Genomic DNA, 19,669 nt, shown 5'->3' with positions numbered 1-19,669 from the left:
ACTCCTAGGCATATCAGTAAAATCAACAATGACATAATCCATTGGAAAATAAGCGATTGGTTGCCAACCAGGTGGCACTACCGGTCCTTGGCATGCATTGGTTTGGGCACAAATGGAACATTGAGAACATACTTGGGCCATTAGCAAAGAAGCAAAGGGAAGATAGAAAAATCATTCAAGCTGCAGTTTTTCCCAAATGATGTTGCTTACGAGCCTGAAAAATAAGGGGGCGGGCAAGCACAAGAGGAACAGCAATGCGTCCATTGGGAAGGGTGTACCAGCCTTTAATCAGTTCGGCTTGTACATCCTGCTTCAACTTTTGGCTTTCCTCTTTCGTATATGTAGGATCAAGTGTCTAAATACATGAACCTGGTGACATCCGATTGGAGAGGGGGCGTTCTAACACAGCTCTTTTGGCTTCTTTGTCTGCCTTCCTATTGCCCTTGGTAATAAGGCTTGAGTCTTTTTGATGTCCAGGACAATGGATGATTGCAACTTTAGACAGTAGGTGGGCTGCTTTAATAAGTCTTTTAATCAAAGTTGCATATTGGATGACCTTGCCAGTGGAGTCCAAATATCCTCTTTCTTTGTAGATTGCGGCATATGCATGAATTGTCAAAAATGCATACTTACTGTCCGTATATACATTTAAAATCATTCCTGCAGCTATTTCTAATGCTCGGATTAGGGTATATAATTCTGCAAATTGTGCACTTGCTTGGCTAGGTAATTGTGCTGATTCTACAGTTGCAGTTTGAGAAACAATTGCGTAACCAGAGTATCTAATTCCCTGATCCATAAAGCTGGATTCATCGGTAAACCACTGAAAGTCTGGATTATGCAATGGTTAGTCCCTAAGGTCAGGTCTGCAAGAATATTGTAGTTCTATTGTTTGCATGCAGTTATGCACAGGCATAGTTGAATCTGGTATTGGCATAAGAGTGGCCGGATTGAGAGTAGAGCTCTGTTGCAGTGTAACTTGTGGATTTTCTAAAAAAAGGGCCTGTATCTTATGCATCCTTTGATTGCTAATCCATAAATGTTCCTTATTGTCAATAATCGTCTGCAAGGCATGACTAGTACAAACAGCCACCAGAGCAGAAAAAGTTAACTTACTTGCCTCCTGTAGTAACAGCATAACTGCTGCTAGAATTTTTAAACATTGTGGCCAACCTTGCGTGGCCATATCCAATTGTTTTGACAGATAAGCGACTGGGCGATTCCAATTTCCCTGCTTTTGGGTAAGGACTCCTAAAGCCACATTCTGTCTCACATCGACATAAAGTGAAAATGACCTAGATATATCACGTAGCCCTAGAGCCGGTGCTGTAGTAAGAGCCTGTTGAAGGTGTTTCATTGCTTGGGTCTGTTCTTGTTGCCACAAAAGAGATTCCTTTTCTGGTCCCCTTAAAACTTGATACAATGGTTTAGCTGTGAGAGTGAAGTTAGGAATCCAAATTCTACAGAAGCATGTAATTCCCAAAAAGGCTCTAACTTCCTGTTTTGTTTGGGGGATGGGAATCTGTAACACAGTTTGCTTTCTCTTGGGGCCCAGAGTTCTTTGTCCTTGTGATAGCTCATAGCCTAAATATATTACGGTCATTTGAACTAATTGTGCTTTCCTTTTGGACACTCTGTAGCCACAGTCTTGTAACATTCGGAGCAGTCTGGATGTGTTTTCAAAGCAATCCTCCCTGTTTGTCCAGTTATCAGAACATCATCCACATATTGAAGGCAACAGTCCTCTTGTCTGACTAACTTCAAATATGCAAGATCTTAGACTAAAGCTTGACCAAAACACGTAGGTGAATTCTTAAAGCCTTGTGGTAGTCTAGTCCAGGTATATTGAGTCTTAACTTGTGTCTTTGGATTAGCCCATTCAAATGCAAAGATCGGCTGACAATTCTCAGCCAAAGGTATGGTGAAAAATGCATCCTTTAAGTCCACAACTGAAAACCATTTAGTGGATGCAGGTATTGTACTTAAAAGAATATATGGATTAGGAACAGTTGCGTGTAGGGTTAATGTCAATTTATTAACGGGGCGGAGATCCTGCACTAGTCTCCACTGTCCATCAGGCTTACAAACAGGTAGAATTGCAGTATTCCAGAGTGACTGAATTTTTCTAATGATTTTTGCTATCAAGTATTTTTGGATTAATTCTTGAATGGCAGTAGCAGCCTCTGGAGTACAATATCATTGAGGCACTCTAAGAGGATATTCTTGTAGTTTTAGTTCCACCATAACGGGCGTGGCATATTTCACAAATCCAGGGGGTTATCCTCTGCCCACAGGAGTGGAACATTAAATTGTAACCACTTAGTACCTTCTACTTCTTCTGTCACTATCATCAAGCACCATATTTCTTCCCCTGGGTGGTGCACTTGAATTAATTGCTTCCCATTGTCAAAGGAAATGGTTGCTTTTAACTTATTTAGCAAGTCTCTTCCCAATAATGGGACTGGACAGACTGGGACATATAAAAATTGATGTTTAATGATTCCTTTTCCACTTGGCATGTTAGGGGTTCCAGGAGTGGTCAAAATTGAGTTTCTCCAATACTCCCTGAATTTGGATGGTCTGGTTTGATGGTTTGCCAATAGATTTATTTAGGACCGACCTGGTGGCTCCCGTGTCAACTAACATTGGGACGATCTGTCTCCCACCCGTATTTTAACAATGGGCTCCGGGGGTGGGACCATAGAACCCTGTCCTCTTCAATCTCCCCATTCCATGTCAGCTAAGCCGATCATGTTTTCTTCTTTTTCTTCTGTCTGACTGGGATAGGCTGGATGCCCTCTTCTCCTGAAGCTTCCCTTACAACTTCTCTGGAAAGTCCCTCTAAATCCTCTTCCTTGTCCTCTTCCATATTGGTGAGATTGTCCCCTAGGTTGGCCATTCCTCTGGGGGCAGTCCCTTTGCCAGTGTCCTTCCCGTTTACAGATGGCACAGATGGTTGGGTCCAATACACATTCCCCCCAAGGCCACTGCTAACATTTCAACCTTCTTTTTCTCTTTCTGATCTGACTTATGTTCTTCTTCCTTTTCACGGTTATGGAACACTGAGCTATCTCCATGATCTCTGCTATATTCTTCCCTAATGCCCCTTCTGTGCGTTGTAACTTTTTCTTTATGTCTGGGGCACTTTGGGTGATAAATCTTTCAATTAGGAGTGGGCAATTTTGTGTCACCTCCATATCAAGACCTGTGTTTACTTTATAAGCTTCTATCAGTCAGCTGAGAAAAGTGGTTGGTGACTCATTTTTATCTTGCCAAATACTAGTTACTGCAGCATAATTAACTGGACGAATTGCGACTTCTCTCAGGGCTTCTAAACACAAAAGCTGATAATTCTGCAACAAAGTTTGGTGTTGTACATCATTAGCATTCCAGTCTGGTCTTTCTTCTACTGCTTCGGTATTTCTGCTTGCCTGATAATTCGCTCCCCCATCGGGGTGTCGGCGGGCAAGTACTTTTAATTTTCCTAACCTATATTTTTCTCTCCCCTCCATATCCAGTAAAGTAGAAATAAGTTGTTGCATATCATCCCATGTGGGGTTATGCGTCTGAATAGGTCTATTATTTCTTGAGGTTTTTCTGAAAATGGTCCATATTGCCGACGCCTATTGAGTAGATCAGTGGTTGTAAAGGGAACATACTGGAGCATCGGAATATTGGTGTTGTTTGGTCCAGGGACCAAAACTTCTCTTAGAGGGGCTATCATTTCTTCTGTTTTTACCCTCATTTTACTTCTAGTTTGACTAGAAACTGATGTTTTGATACCATCGCTACCCAAGTCCTGATCTTTCTTCTGAATGGTTTTATCTTTTTTTATCTTTCTTTTCACACCGGCTTCTGGTTGAAGGTGGACTTCATTTCTTTCAACTGGAGGGGGTGGAATTTGCTGATATATCCCCCCTTCTTCTCTTCTAGGAACATAGGGCGGGGGCCTGGCAACTTCCTCCCTTTCTTCCTGGCTCAAAATCTTAGCTTTTGTCTGAGGTTTGGCTTTTTGGTTTGCCAAATATATTTTAGCACATTCTATCTGACACTTTGCTAACCATCAAGGCTTTTCTTTAATATTGATTTGCCATTGGTCTATATAGGGATATTGGTCCCAATGACCACTTCCAGTCACAATTTAATGAACCCGTGCCACAAGTTCGGGATTCGCCAATCCCTCTTTGGGCCACCCTACGCCAAAGGTGGTCCATTCAGATTCACAGAATCTTTTTAACATGGCTGGATTTGGTCGTGGGTCCCCATAATCCCTAGAAAAACCCTTTTTGAAATTTCCTAACATACACTGAAGCGGTGTCTAACCAACGCCCTTCTTAGTCTGGTTTCCTCCCATTTCTCCCTAACACACTACCACCGACCTGGAGTGCCAGACGTTCCAATAGTCACTCTTCAGGAAATGCAATGGTTTAACCACCCACACAATCCTACCTATTGAAGACCTAAGGACGCTGCCTTGTCTTCTAGGGGGTGATCAATCCCCTCTTCCGATCCAAACGGGATCAGGTATCCCCTTTTACAATACTTGCCTGCAGGCGTTCCAGACCCTTCCACGGATTAAAGACCCATCTGCTACCCTCGGTGGATCCTTGACTGGAGTGCTTCGCTGGTGGGTGAATTCCCCTCCCGTCCCGTTGAGGTCTCCCCATAGACAAAGGCCACAGAGCTGGCTTGGAGGAGTCATCGTTAGGAGAGGGGCTACCCACCATGGCAGTCCATCTGGAAGGTCAATGGCCTCTTCCTAAGAGTCCTGGCGGAGTCGCCAGAATTCTTGTGGAAAACGGAAGGAGTCTTACAAATTCCAGAGGGTTTTAGCAGAGAGATTTATTGTGCAGGTTCAGAAGCAGTAGCAACCAGCAATTCTGAACCCCGAGGGTGGGTTCAGACTTCAGTTTTATACTTTCTTTTTCTCAAGAACAAAGGAATACACATTGTGATACACATTGTAATACATTAGGTTCGTTTCTCACGGGTATACAATGGAGAGAGTTTACTACATAAATAATATCCAAGTGCAATGCGCATTAGGTTAGTCACATACTACTAACACAGCATTATTCTAGTAATTATGCAGACACATCATTATTCTAGTGATTGTTTATTAATCCACATTAATCTAGTTGCTAATCAGATATTCTTTTAAAATATATAGAAAATATTTAGTTTTAGACAGCTTAGATACATCAAGACATTTCATTTTATGCCTCTACTTTGATGCTTGAGATTATTAGCTTTCAAAATGTGATTCAGGGAACTCTGGAGTTCCTCTGAGGCCTGTCAGAGATTCTTCAAAAGGAAGATCAGTTCAATCACACAGGTTTCATCCAAAGATTGTTTCAGTACTGCTACAAGTGTTTTCCTCAAAATGCTGCAATATGACAGTGGTGGGTATGTAGAAATTTAAAGCCCAAGAAAGCCTAGAAAAAAAATCACTTGACATGAATGAATGTGGAACTTTGAAATATATCCCCCGATAGATTTATAGTATTCAAGGCTTAGCAGCAGAAGCACAGCAGATCTTTAACAATGAAATAGGAACCATCAGTTCAGTGGGCCTCCACATTAGGAGCCAAGTTGGTATGGGGAGCTTCATCCTATCTCAAATTAAAGATGGAACATTTCTGAAATTAGTTGGTTTCTGAATCCACAGCTAATCAACCTGGCTTGGTTTTTGCTTAAACCTGAAAACTGGTATCCTAGATCTATGCAATCAACCGATAGAAATCCTACATTATTTTAAAATCTGTGTATTTTCCCTCTCAGTTTGCCCTTTTTATTGCAATAAATTTCTTTTCTGGAATACACAAATATGAGGTGCAAATTTTCAATAATATCAGGATTTTTTTAAAAAAAAATAGTGTAGGGATCTTGTTTCTTCTTAAACCTTTGCTTTGCCCATTTGTTTATGTTGCTTCTGCTTTGACGATACAAAGTCTGTAAAAGAAAGAGATTAAAATAAAAAGTAGAATTCCTTTTTTTTTTTTTTTTTTTTTTATTTAAATTTTTCAAAAGTTTTACAAATAAAAATCCACCCCCCCCTCCCCAACCACCCCACCCCCCCCCGACTTCCCAGAACTGAATATAGGATTATTTAACAAATATTTTAAAAATAACATTTGCAATTTATAAAATAATTAATAATAATAATAAAAATCACAGTAATAATATATATAGAAATAATATACATAACATAAACTTTAAAATGAATAATATATACTAAAAAAGAAAAAAAATAAAAAATAAAAAGAGAAGAGAGAGAGAGAAAGAAGAAAGAAGAAAGTAGACGAAAAATAAAGCATATATATATATAAAAAAAAAAATATATGAATAATAATACATTAAAAATGTATATATATAAAAAAGAAAAAGAAGAAAGAAAGAAAGAAAAAACAATCATTACAAATTATAAAAAGGCTAAATAATATTTTTCCATATCCAAATTATGTTGTATAAAATTTATCCATTTTTCCCATACCGCAAAAAATTTTTCTTGAGATTGCTCCTTTAAGAAAGCCGAAATCTTTGCCATTTCTGCCAAATACGAAACTTTATGAAACCATTCTTGTAAAGTAGGCAAAGATTCCTTCTTCCAATATTGTCCTATTAACAACCTAGCGGCTGTAATCAAATTTAACATCAATATAACCTCCTTAGCATCACAGTCAATAACAATACCTAGTAAAAATAATTGCGGAGTAAATTTTACCCTTCTTTTAAAAATTCTTTGAATATTCCACCATAAAAAAGTAGAATTCCTTTTGAAGGGACATTTGATGAGGGACACTGCTGATTGCTGAGTTAAAATGGTTTTTAAATGCCAGTGTACATAGGCTCCTCCTCTTTATGCATGTCCCATATATGTCATAAGTCCAAAATGAATAATCCATGTATAAATTCAGTGGTGTTCTAGTCTTGGATGCTTCCAGTATGAACTGCATAGACAAGGAGATTAAGCTGTGGTTACTCTTTACAATTCCTATCCATCATGACAGAAACATGCACTGTATTGTAGAACCCCAGCTGAAGTGCACTGACACCAATTCTGTCATCCTTTCAGCATTAGATAAAAGCTTTCTTATTTTTTAATGTGATAGTTTTATATGGTTAACCTCTACTGATGCATTATTTGATGAGCCATCTATCAATGCAGAGTTAAGTTGCTTTTCATGTAACCTTTAATTTTGTTATGAAGCTCTGGATAATTTTCTATAGCTCTAAATATCAAAGGTAAATGCATGTTCCAGGATCAGTGGAATGAAACAGCAAATGACATAATTTACAGTATCTGCTATTAACTACTACTACTACAGACAATGTATTTTCCCCTGGTGATCACTTTATGAGTCTTTGCTTTTTATCCTGTCAGTACAGTCTCTAACCCAGGGCTTTTCAACCAGTGGTACATTGACACTTGGCAGGTGGTACACGACCATCCTAGAAAAGTGGTAACAGGAGAAGGGAATGAGCTGAACTGATGGCAGCACAGCACAAGCCTGAGAGAGAGATGGCTGGAGCTGCAGGGCTGTCAGGGCTCAGCGGAAGTGCCAGGATCAGCGTTTCTTCGGGACTGTCAGGGCTCAGCAGAAGCGCCAGGATCAGTGCCGCTTTCCAGCTGATTGATGCTTCTTTGGGGCTGTCAGGGCTCAGTGGAAGTGCCAGGATCAGCACCAGGCTCCAGCTGGAGCTCAGCGATGATCCCGGTGCTTCTGCTGAGCCCTGAAGAAGCACCAATCAGCTGGAAAGCAGCGCTGATCCAGGCACTTCTGCTGAGCCCAGAAGAAGCGCTGATCAGCTGGAATGTTGCAGCATCTCCAGGGTCCTGTGATTTACATTCAGATGCTTGGCAATTGATTCATATTTATATAACAAGTTTTATTAACGTTCCATTTTTACAAACCTTCAGGTATTTAAGGAAGCAACATGGTGGTTGGGTAATACATAATCTAACAACATGCTTATCCATACATATATCAGTTTACGTCATCAAAATTTTCTTGTTTCCCTTAATCATTATAACAAATTCAAATTGGTAGATTGCTAGTTATAATTCAATCATTTAAAACATTTATAAACAGCTTTTAAATTGTATATCTCCAAATCCTGTTTTTAACTTTTGTCTAGTTTCAATTAGAGTATTTAAGCTGGCTTATGTCCAATAATATTTTTTAATTTTATTGAATAAAAAAGGAATTAAAAACATTGAACATGGTAAATCAACATTTGACAGACATCTCAGTCCATATTTACATTAATTACAAATAAATCTCTTTACCGTAACATCATTCTAATCTCAATCTTAACTTATCTCATTACAATGACCTCCATTTTTTCCCACCATCTATAAAATTTATTCCATATTTGATAAAAGTATGTTTCATCCTGATTTTTTAATCTTTTAGTTATCCTGTCTAATTCTGTGCAATATATAATTTTCTGAATTAATGTTTCCTCACTCGGTATAGCTGTAGCTTTCCATTTTTGAGCAAATAATATCCTTGCTGCTGTAACCACATGAATGAATAAATATGTGTCATCTTTACTTACATTTTTTTCAAGTATTTCTAACAGCAATGTCTCAGGTTTGTACTGAATGTTTTGCATAGTCTATCGCCCATTCCCAGACCATACGCCAATACACCTGTGCTTTTCTACATGTCCACCGAACATGAAAAAAGTGCCCCTTTCTTTTTTACATTTCCAACACATAGATGAATATCCGTTATACATTTTGGCTAATCTGGCTGGAGGGAGATGCCATCTGTAAACCATCTTACACAAATTCTCTTTATATGTTGACGCCAATGTGATTTTATTGTTTCGCATCCATACCTGCTGCCATTGATCCAAATTAATATTATGTCCTAGGTCTATCGCCCATGTCACCATTGTTTCTTTGACCTGTTCTTCGAATAGTCTATATTTCAATAAGTGTTTATAAATATTCTTTTTTTTTTCTCCGGGTCTAGCAATATTTTGTCTAGCCCCATATCTTATCTATTAATTCTTGCTTATCTTTCATGTATCTTGCTTGAATCTGGAGGTAAGACCACCACTCTATGTCTCTTCCTTGTTGCCTTAACTCTTGTTTTGATTTTAAATAACTCTCTTCTGTCAGAATGTCTTTATAAGTAATAACCTTGTCTTTCCTAAACAGATTGGGGTATGTAACTGCCTCCAGTGGCGATAACCAGGCTGGAATCTTTGTATAATATTGACGTTTAACTGTATTCCAGCTTTTTATTAATCCTTGCCGAACCTTGTGTCTTAAGAAGTATTGGTGATTTCACTTTGCCCCATCCCCATGTGAGCATGCCATCCCTGCTGAAAATCATAACCCTCTAACTGTAAACATCTTTGATTTTCTAAGGTTATCCAATCGCTAATCCATGTCAGGGGCGCGGCTAGGTAATATAATTCCCAATCAGGGAAACCTAAACCACCCCTTTCTTTGGCATCTTGTAGAGCCTTTAATTTTATTCTAGCCTTCTTACCAGACCACACAAATTCTAAGATTATTTTATTTAACTCCTTGAAAAATTTCTTATCTAATTGAATTGGGATATTCTGAAACAAAAATATCATTTTGGGTAGGATGTTCATTTTTACTGCTGCAATTCTCCCAAGTAATGAGAGGTGTAAGTTTTTCCAGCGTTCTAGGTCTACTTTAATATTCTGTACTAATTTACCATAGTTGTCTTTTTTAATTGATGAGCAGCGTGCTGAAATAACTATCCCTAGGTATTTAAATTTGGAAACTACTGGTATGCCTAATTTTGCCTTGAGGGATCCTTTTTGTATGTTAGTCATATTTTTTGTAATGATCTTTGTTTTATTTTTGTTTATTTTTAAGCCTGCATGATCCCTGTACTCTTCCAGAATTTTGAATAGTTTCTGCCCTGAATGTTCTGGGTCTTCTAAAATAAATGCTAGGTCATCTGCATAAGCCTGAAATTTATATGTTTCTTTCTTGATCTTAAATCCTTTAATCTGCTCCTCTTGCCTTACTGCTCTAGCGAGGATTTCTAAAGTGTATATAAACAGCAATGGTGAAAGAGGGCATCCCTGTCTTGTGCCTTTCTGTATGTTAAATCTATCAGTGGCCTCTCCATTTACTATAATCTGCGTGCTTTGTTTAGAATATATTGTGGCTATTACATTTAAAAAATTTTCCCCGGCTTCCATTAATTTTAATTGTTGGATCATAAATTGCCAATTGACATTGTCAAAAGCCTTCTGTGCATCGAGAAACAGAAGTACCACTTGCCGATCACTATGCAATTCGTAAAATTCGAGGATGTCTAGAATTGTTCTTATATTCCGTTTAGTCTGCCTGTTTGGTAAGAACCCATTTTGGTCTGGGCGTATAAAATCAATTAGGTACTTTTTGAATCTCTCCGCCATTATTGAGGTGAAAATTTTGTAATCCGAATTCAATAGTGATATAGGTCTATAATTTTGTATCCGTGTTTTTTCTGCGTCTGCTTTTGGAATCAATATTATATTTGCCTCTGACCAAGACTTGGGTATTTTAGCTTCGATTAGTACTGCATTAAAGACCTTTAATAAGTATTGATTAAATACACTTTGTTGCTCTTTATATAATTCAACAGGTATTCCATCTGGGCCTGTCGCCTTATTAATTTTTTGTTTATTTATAGCCCTAATCAATAATATTTAGATTTTGAATAGCCCACAGTTCCCTTAATTCATACAAAATAGTATCATCTTTAAGATACACTTATTATTTATTCCAATAAATTCTTAATTTATTTCACCATCATATTCTAATTCTCATTTTAATATCATCGCTTACTCATAAAATAACCTTTATCCTCTGAATCTATCTTCTATTTATAGTTCAAAACAATTATTTAAATAACTAATTTATTTCCCTTATAGGTATAAGTCTAACTATTAAATCCAATAATATCTTTTAAAATCTCCTTAGCTCATTAGATAAAGTTTAAAACTCTTTTATTAAATATCAAACAAAGAAAACCATTTTTTAAAAAATCTAACTCTGGCCTTCCTTTTATGCCAAACTGGCTTCCATAAAAAAGCTTTTTGGGCCTCAAATGGCTCTCCCTTCCTCCCTTCATATCATTTGAAACAGGTGAGACCATCCAGTCATCAGCCTATCAAGGAAGCCAGTCCCTTCACAGTCATTAAATTGTTGACCCAATGGTTTAAGTCTCCATATATGAATTGATGTGTTTATCATGTGTTCTGATTGGTCTTCTTCTAGTTTCAACTGAAGTAAATGAAAGTTCATATTTGATGTTGTAGTTGTTTTTGGATCATCTAGACTATCTGAAATCTCAGTGTATTGTCATAAATCCTCTGGAAGTTCCATCGTAGCATTGCTTTGATCAGTTTCTGCTACTGTTGTAGTTGTCCAGTCTTTAAGTAAAGTCGAACTCTGAATATTAAAACTCTGGGTAGATTGTTTCTGACATTCTTCCATTTTATTATTAGTTCCTTCTTCTATTGCTTTTTGAAGTGTGGGTTTCTCTAATGGGGTTTGTAGCTTTAAAGTGGCATGTAAGTCTTTCATTGTAGACTTCATTAGTTCAGTAGCCTCTAGAATTTTTTCAAGTATAGGTTTGACATTAAGCTGTGGGTGATATTCCTCCATTTCTGTAATGTAAACAGTCTAATGTAGAGGCTATTTTTAATAAAAGTTAATATCTCTCCACCTCCACTATAAAGCACTATTTTCACCACACAGCTGTTTCAAGTTCTTATCTTTGTTGCTGTCAAGGACAAATTTTGTTCTCAGAAATCTCCCAATGAGAAAAATTTTATTCCACTTGTTGTAGCAGGTTTTCACCACTAGATGTCCCCAGGAACATACAAAATAGGGCTTTTTTCTGGTTCAAAAGAAGAAACAAAGAACGTTCTGTTCCCCCCCCCCCCCGGTTAACAAAGAAATAATAAACAGTAAGTTTTTGTCGAGATACAGAGCTTTTAGGGAGCCCAGGTATCCAGATATTATAAATCCAGGTAAGTAGTCATTTAATCTTGTTATTCCTTTTCTTTCTTTCTTTCTTGGTTTTATATTCCCGAAGTGAGCAAAAGCTGCGAAATTCAGCTGGGGGAAAGGGGTATTTCAAAATTTTTTACAGGAAAGTAGTTGGGAGGGAAAAAAGGAAAAATAGGGTCTCATCCAACTCCTCCAGTTGCTTCTTCATACTTAGTTGGTGCTTTGGGCTTTCAGCTGGTTCAACTAAGTGAGGGGCCATGTTAGTGGCCGCTCTTTTCCTCTTCGGTCCTGGGGAGTTAATGCAGATCAGATGGAGAGGCTGCCACCCCCCCGCAATCCAGCAAGAGTCCCCCAAAATGGTGGTCGCCCCTCCAGGCTGACTTTTGACCCTTTCCAGGGTCTTCCAAAGGAGAAAAACTGGACAACAGGGAGAGAAAACTCTCTGCATGTCCACCAGCGTCAAAAACTGGAACTGGAAGCTGGCAATTGATTCATATTTATGACGGTCACAGTGTCCCAGGGTCATGTGAAGTGACCAAAACCTGCTACAACCACCCAGCAGACGGGGGGAATAAAAACCAAACACCCTCCACCCCACCCCCGCTGCCAATCCTCAACAGAAATGCTTACAACAATGGAAACCTCGGACAGGAGGAAGAGCACAGCCGGGTGGGCAGGCAGTTGTCTTGCTTGGCTGTGCCTTGGGGGGCACTTTTTTCAGTGCCATTATAACTTCTAAGAGTCACTAAGTGAACTGTTGTAAGTCGAGGACTACCTGTACTTTATTACTTTTTTCCTTTTCCTGGTGGTACTTGGATGTTGCCATATCCTAAAAGTGGTACAATGGGTGAAAAGATTGAAAAGCCCTGCTCTAACCTCCTGGTGTATGCTATATCCCTGTGTAGATACTAATTTCCCAAAGTCCAATTAAAGTAAAATATTATTGAAAGTTGCGTAAATTGGGCTTTCATTGTTCTTTTATCAAGCAACTTCTAATTTTAACACCAGTTTATAAATTAATTAGATATAATCTATTTTCATTTAAATATAATTAACGATATGAATAAGGGGAAGAGCAACACATGGAAATGAAAATATTTTTTAAAAGAAAAGAGCCTATATTTGATTTTAGCTCATCACGCCACTGTTTATTGATTTCATGATGTAGCACTTAATAAGCATCTGCTAATTTGTACCATTATAATATGCCAAAAATTTTATGTAGAATAATGTATTAAAAATTAAAATTAAAAATTCCAATAAAAAGTTCCTTTAAGGGAACTTTACTGATTGATAATAAAGTTTGTAATGTTAAAACCAACCCACTCTTCTTTCTTGCATTGTCTCAGAACTAAACGTTATATAAAAGCATTGCAGTAAATATCAATTTATATAATTTCACATTTTTCATGTGTTATTCTTTCTGTACATAACTTCATTGCATATGTAATTATTTTATATATTTTGCGATTGCTACTAGTCTCTGCATACTCTTGATACAAACTTTAATAAATTCATAAAAAGAATCATAATTTTTTTTAAAAAAGCTAACTCAAAAACTATGAGTATGCATGTTTTTTTAAAAAATAAGAGAAACAACTTTGATCACTGAAAGTACACTGATAGTACACTAAGTTTTGTTCTTTTTGTTTTTAAATCAAGTACCCAACAGCCACTAATGATAAGCCCAATTGCTATTTCCCTAGGCTTAGGAACCCAACAAGGCCATTAAGTCATTTCAATTATAAGGAAATTCAGCCACTCCAATTTGGAAAATCTCATTTTAGTCCTATAGTATTAGCCAGAAGTTATGGCTAGCCATTATTAGTTCACACTCAGAATTGTTTCATAACTTCTTCAATTTTCCAGTTATGCATGTGTCAGGAACAAGCAGGAGCAAACCCAAAGGACAGTCTGCATTTAGCCTTCTTACTATATCCATTGATGAAACACATACAACAGTCTGCTTAGAATCAATTTGCCTTCTAATGAACTCTCTATGGTCCTGACCCTGCTGCCTTCTACAATAGACCAGATTTGTTTGTACCTATTTAGTTATAATCAGCTTCCTAGTCTTCAGGCTAGCTAGGTTATAAGACTGAATTTGTGTTTAACATTATACAAATCTTTACAATACTAACTTTTGTATACCAAGGTACTTAAAGGCAGCTAAAAATATAATTGGCTTAAATCAGAGCTATAGTACAGAGGTCCCAAAACTACATGGAGAAGTATACAGCAATCTCCAACTCCACTCCAATTTAAGAATATAAAAATATTAATTACAATAACTATATCATGATTTTTTTTCATGCTTACTGAATATGTATGACATGGGGAGACGCCTGATATTATGATTTAATCTAACCAACTCCAGCAATTCAGTCCCTATTTAAAAATCTCCAGTAAAGGGAAAATATATTACTGTTCCAGGCAGATTATAATACTATTTAATAGCTTTTATCATCAGGTACCGTAAATGCCGGCGTATAAGACGACTTCCGCGAGTGCTGAAATCGGTGCCAAAGACAGGGGTCGTCTTATACGCCGAGTCGTCTTATACGCCGGAAATACTGGTAGTTTCCGGTGTATAAAACGACGTTCTAGGAATGCGGCCCGGCTATAAAGACGGGGGTCGTCTTATACGCCAGGTCGCCTAATACGCCGGCATATACGGTAATTCTTTTTTTAACACCCATCTTGAATATTCTTTAATCTCAATCCATTGATCCTTTTCTAGCCACAGTGCAGAGTACAATGGAATTGCCACCTCATATGATTTAGATGCAGTGTTTCTATTGATGCAACCCAAGATTGCATTGATTTTTAAAACTATTGCATTCCACTTCTTGTTCATATTCAGTCACAGATTTACAGATATCTAGATCTTTCCCAGATGCATTGTCACTAACTCAGTTGAACCCAGTTATCTAAATATTTGACTTTCTCTACTCAGATACAGATTTTATATCTGTCATTATTTTCTTGGCTTTTACCCAATGCCCAAACCCGTTGAAGTTATTTTGAATTGTTTTCTGAGCATTAGCAAACTCCTGCAGTTTGATGGCAGCTTCTGCTTCATTTTCTAGGACATTTATAAGATGCAGAATTGCACTGAACCATGGACAAAAACAGGCTATTTGTATAGATCATTATTCTATGAGTGCAGTTCTCTAACCTATTCCAAATCCACCATATTTATCTTTGTTAACAAAGAAATCATGAGACTTTGTGAAAAACTTTATTGAGATTACAATGTACAACATTCTTCTGTTTATCAAATTATTCATGCTATTATAAAAAGAAATAAAGTTAAACCTGTTCTTAAGAAAGCCATTTTTTTTCTAAATGCTTGCAGAACTGCAGTTTAACAATCAATACATTCCAATTTACGGTGAAAAGGTTTATTTCATACCACATTTTTATCAGTTTAGATCTATAATTCACCCCTTTCCTCAGTCATGTTAGGAATCTATTTCTTCTTTCTATGAAGGAATGAAAAGAAAGTGTCTAAAAACATGTCTTCTCCTTTTCCCTCACATCACCTCTTCAGCTTCATCTCACATCAGAACAACCAAACTCATTATTCTTTTCTTACATCCATATACTCCCAAACTTTACCATACCTTTTATATTCCTTCAAGGCTCATTTCATTCTGGACTTAGCTTAACTCCACCTTTTCAGATTTAAAGCAGTAGTTTGATTCATCCTTAGTTATTAGCCCCCATTTCCATTTCCAATCTATTTTCTTTTCTATCCCAGTGCTCATTATTCATGCTTCTCCATTTTTTCTCTTCTTCTCAAACCTGTTATTTCAACAACAGTATTCATTTTTTTAGGGTTTCATCTTTTAGCTTTTTAAGTCATAGAATGCTGTGAGAAGGATCTCGGAGTCCTAGTGGACAATAACTTAAATATGAGCCAGCAGTGTGCTGCAGCTGCCAAAAAAGCCAACTCAGTGCTGATTCTATCTCAGAGGGATAGAATCAAGATCACATCAAATATTAATACTGTTATGTCCCGAGCCTTGCAAACGGCTCGGGCGTTTGCAGGCAGTCCCGGGCAGGTGCAAAGCTGCCCGGGACCAGACAGGCTGTCGCCAGCGCCGTGCGCATGCGTGGGTGCTGGCGCGGGAAAAGTAACCCATTTACCCAGGAGTTGCCTATATAAGAGGCTGCGAGGCGTTTGGGCGAGGCTGAAGCCATCTTCCTGTAAGCTGAACGCTGAATAAAAGAAACTGAGAACTCCAGCTGCTTCTCGTGTCTGTTTTCCCGCCACGGACTCAACACTGGCGACGAAGGGTGGGATGCCTTGCACTACCTGGAAAGGAAGAAGTGTAAGCTTACCCAAGGAGTCCTGAGCGGCGGAAGAGGAACGGCGTCGACTCGGCAGCTGCCCGCCAATCCGGTGCGCATTCGGGGGTAGGCTGGCTGATAGACCCGTCTCCTGAAGATCCGAAGATGGCGAAAATCGGAAGGCTTTCGGAATTCGACGTCTCACATCCAGAGCGGTGGGAGTCCTACGTATCCAGAATGGAGAACTACTTCAAGGCAAACCAAGTGAGGGAAGATAGCTTGAAGGCGGCCACCCTGCTTTGCGTTTGCGGCCAAGACGCCTTCGAAATCGCAGAAAACCTTGCAGCACCTGTTCCAGTAGAGTCTGTAAGCTACGCAGACCTGAAGAAGCTGCTGAAGGAGCACTTCAACCCCAAGGTGTCCGTTATCTCATGGCGCCACATCTTCGAACAGAGGGATCAACGGTCCGGTGAGTCAGCCAAGGAATACATCGCCGCGTTACGGAAGGCCGCCAAGCCCTGCGAGTTCAAGGACCTCGAGGAACGACTGAGGGACCGATTCGTGTGCGGGTTAAGGCATCGCGAGCTACAACAGAGACTTTTTGCAAAGGAAGAATTATCCTTCCAAGACGCCTTAAGGGAAGTCACCGCAGAAGAAGCAGCAGGCGGCGCCGTCAAAAACATGCGGCCGATCAGAAACAGTGCAGAGGGTGCGTCCGTGCACCAGGAAGACGTCCGACGAAACTCCGAGGAGGATCCGGACGAGGAAGTCGACCGTCTACACCCCGCGAGGGAAGAGAACCAGAAGGGAAGCTCTTCGGCTCCGCTCAAGTGCATCGGCTGTGGAGGTCGCCACAGGAGAACCGACTGCAAGTTCCGCTCCGCTACCTGCCGGGCATGCGGTAAACAAGGGCACATTGCAGCTGTGTGCCTGGGCCGACGAAAGGCACAACCCCAAGAAGAACGCCTGAAGGGTACCAGATTCCCCAGCCAGAATAGGGTAGGTTTTTGCGCTTCGCGAAGAAGCATCTGTAGAACAGGCACACACAAGCCCATGAAGAAAAAGCTGTCACTCAACGTGAAGCTACAAGGGGTTCCATTATCTATGGAACTAGACACAGGGTCTGCCCTGTCCATCATTTCATTGCATACATTTAGGAAGATTTGTTCCAGAAGTGGGTCTAAGGCCAAGTTAAGGCCTTCTGATATTGTATTAACAGATTTTCAGAACTCAAGAGTGTGTGTTAAGGGGGAGGCCACCCTTAACGTGCAATACAAGAGTTTTGAAGGTCCACTAGACTTATTAGTAGTAGGGGGTGAACGAACGAGTCTCATAGGACTCGATTGGTTTGAGGCCCTGGGGATACACGTCACAGGACTCAATAGCTTACAAACACTCGACCTACAGGAAGTCTGCAAAGAATTTGCAGATGTTTTCAGCCCCCAGCTGGGCACATTCAAAGGACCACCTGTGTCCTTAAAGCTAGACCCCACTGTCACTCCCATTAGGATTAAAGCAAGAAGGGTCCCTTTTGCTTTAAAAAGTAAGATTGACACTGAACTAGACAAACTAATCCAACAGGGAATCCTAGAACCTGTTGATTCCAGCCCGTGGGAGACCCCCATTGTCACGCCTCTAAAGGCAAATGGGGACATTCGCATTTGTGCTGATTACAAATGCACACTCAATAAGGCATTGCAGCAACATGCCTATCCTGTTCCTGTGGTCAGTCACATCCTGGCCTCTCTCAAGGGGGGGCGTGTTTTTGCAAAGCTTGACCTAGCTCAAGCATATCAACAGCTGCCTGTTGATGATGATGCTGCCATAGCTCAGACCATTGTGACCCACAGGGGAGCCTTTAAAGTAAAAAGGCTACAGTTTGGAGTGAATGTCGCTCCTGGGATTTTCCAAAGCGTTATGGAAAACACACTACGAGGTATACCAGGGGTCTGCCCCTACTTTGACGATGTCTTGATTGCAGGAGACTCCACACACATTCTAGCTGAAAGGCTTAGGGCTGTCCTGTTAAGATTCAGGAAATCAGGCCTCAAGCTCAGAAAAGACAAATGCCAGATTGGGGTGCCTTCTACTGAATTTCTGGGATTCAAAATTGCTGCTGCTGGGATTCATCCTGCTGAATCCAAACTAACTGCTATTTTAGATGCACCCAGGCCAAAGTCTAAGGCCGAACTTCAGGCCTTTCTAGGCCTCCTGAATTTCTACAATTCTTTTCTTCCACATAAAGCTAGTGTAGCTGAGCCTCTTCACAGGCTACTAGACAAACAGGCTGTGTGGCTGTGGTCACAAGCGCATGAGGCTTGCTTTAAAGAAGTCAAGGCCTTGCTCACTTCTAACAGTGTTCTTGCACATTTCAACGAGTCTCTCCCTGTGTGCATCGCTTGTGATGCGTCCCCCTACGGGGTTGGAGCTGTCCTGAGTCACCTCAGGTCTGATGGAACTCAGGTTCCTATTGCATACTACTCCAGAACACTGTCTTCTGCCGAGCGCAACTACGCTCAGATAGACAGGGAGGCTCTGGCTGTTGTTGCTGGAATTAAAAAATTCCACGATTTTCTATATGGCAGGCATTTCACGGTCTTCACTGACCATAAGCCTCTGCTGGGACTGTTTACCACACGTAAGCAGACTCCCCACATCATTTCCCCTAGAATGCTTAGGTGGTCTATTTTTTGTCTGCATATGATTTTTCATTACTCCACAAGCCTGGGAAAGAAATGGGCCATGCTGATGGCCTCAGTAGATTGCCTCTGCCAGTAGTAGAAGCTGACCCCGCGCCAGCTGTCAACATTCTATCAATCCAAGCCTTGCCCGAGCTCCCTCTTAGTGCCAGGGATGTTACCGCTGAAACAGGTACAGATCACACACTTTCACGTGTCCGCTCCTGGGTCCTGTCCGGGTGGCCTGAGCACTGCCCTAGTCCTGAGTTTCAGAGTTTCTGGTCCAAAAGAAACGAACTGTCCCTTTCTCAGGGTTGTCTGCTTTGGGGAAACAGAGTTGTCATTCCCACCTCAATGAGGACTAGGGTCTTAGAATCCCTCCACGAGGGTCATCCTGGCATTGTTCGTATGAAGGCTCTTGCACGCAGCCACTTGTGGTGGCCTGCTTTAGATAAAGATATTGAGGCTAAGGTACACGCATGCCACCTGTGCCAACGATCTCGCCCAGAGATGCCCCAAGCTCCTGTGCATAGATGGGAGGAAACACAGTCCCCATGGTCTAGGGTGCACATTGACTACGCTGGGCCCTTTCAGGGCCAGTTCTTCTTGGTCCTTGTTGACAGCCATTCAAAATGGCTTGAGGTTGTGCCTGTCTCATCCACCACCACTGCAAAGACTATTCAGGTACTGAGGG

The 19,669-nt window shown here is 40.0% G+C and overlaps 1 protein-coding gene across 8 annotated transcripts in view; it reads right to left on the bottom strand.

Annotated features, from left to right (window-relative positions):
- LOC120308080 (protein NEL-like) overlaps nt 1–19,669 on the bottom strand; it is a 374,605-nt gene that overhangs the window by 31,747 nt on the left and 323,189 nt on the right. The window contains exons 14-15 of one of the 8 annotated variants that reach the window (XR_005556738.1): nt 6,725–6,950; nt 5,006–5,952 (exon numbers count right to left, since the gene is read on the bottom strand). The exons of 6 other annotated variants lie outside the window; for them this stretch is intronic. Coding sequence is in view for 1 of the 2 variants with exons in the window: in XM_039343565.1 (XP_039199499.1) it covers nt 5,897–5,952 (56 nt within the window). In the remaining variant the exon portion in view is untranslated. Of the gene's footprint in view, nt 1–5,005; nt 5,953–6,724; nt 6,951–19,669 lie in introns of those variants that run through there. One more of the 8 variants, XM_039343565.1, reaches the window with a different exon arrangement.

The sequence above is a fragment of the Crotalus tigris genome, unplaced genomic scaffold (assembly GCF_016545835.1).
Source record: "Crotalus tigris isolate CLP2741 ecotype Arizona unplaced genomic scaffold, ASM1654583v1 scf7180000017864.473447, whole genome shotgun sequence".
In the NCBI taxonomy this organism is placed as follows: Eukaryota; Metazoa; Chordata; class Lepidosauria; order Squamata; family Viperidae; genus Crotalus; species Crotalus tigris.
This window is presented reverse-complemented; position numbering and strand designations above follow the sequence as displayed.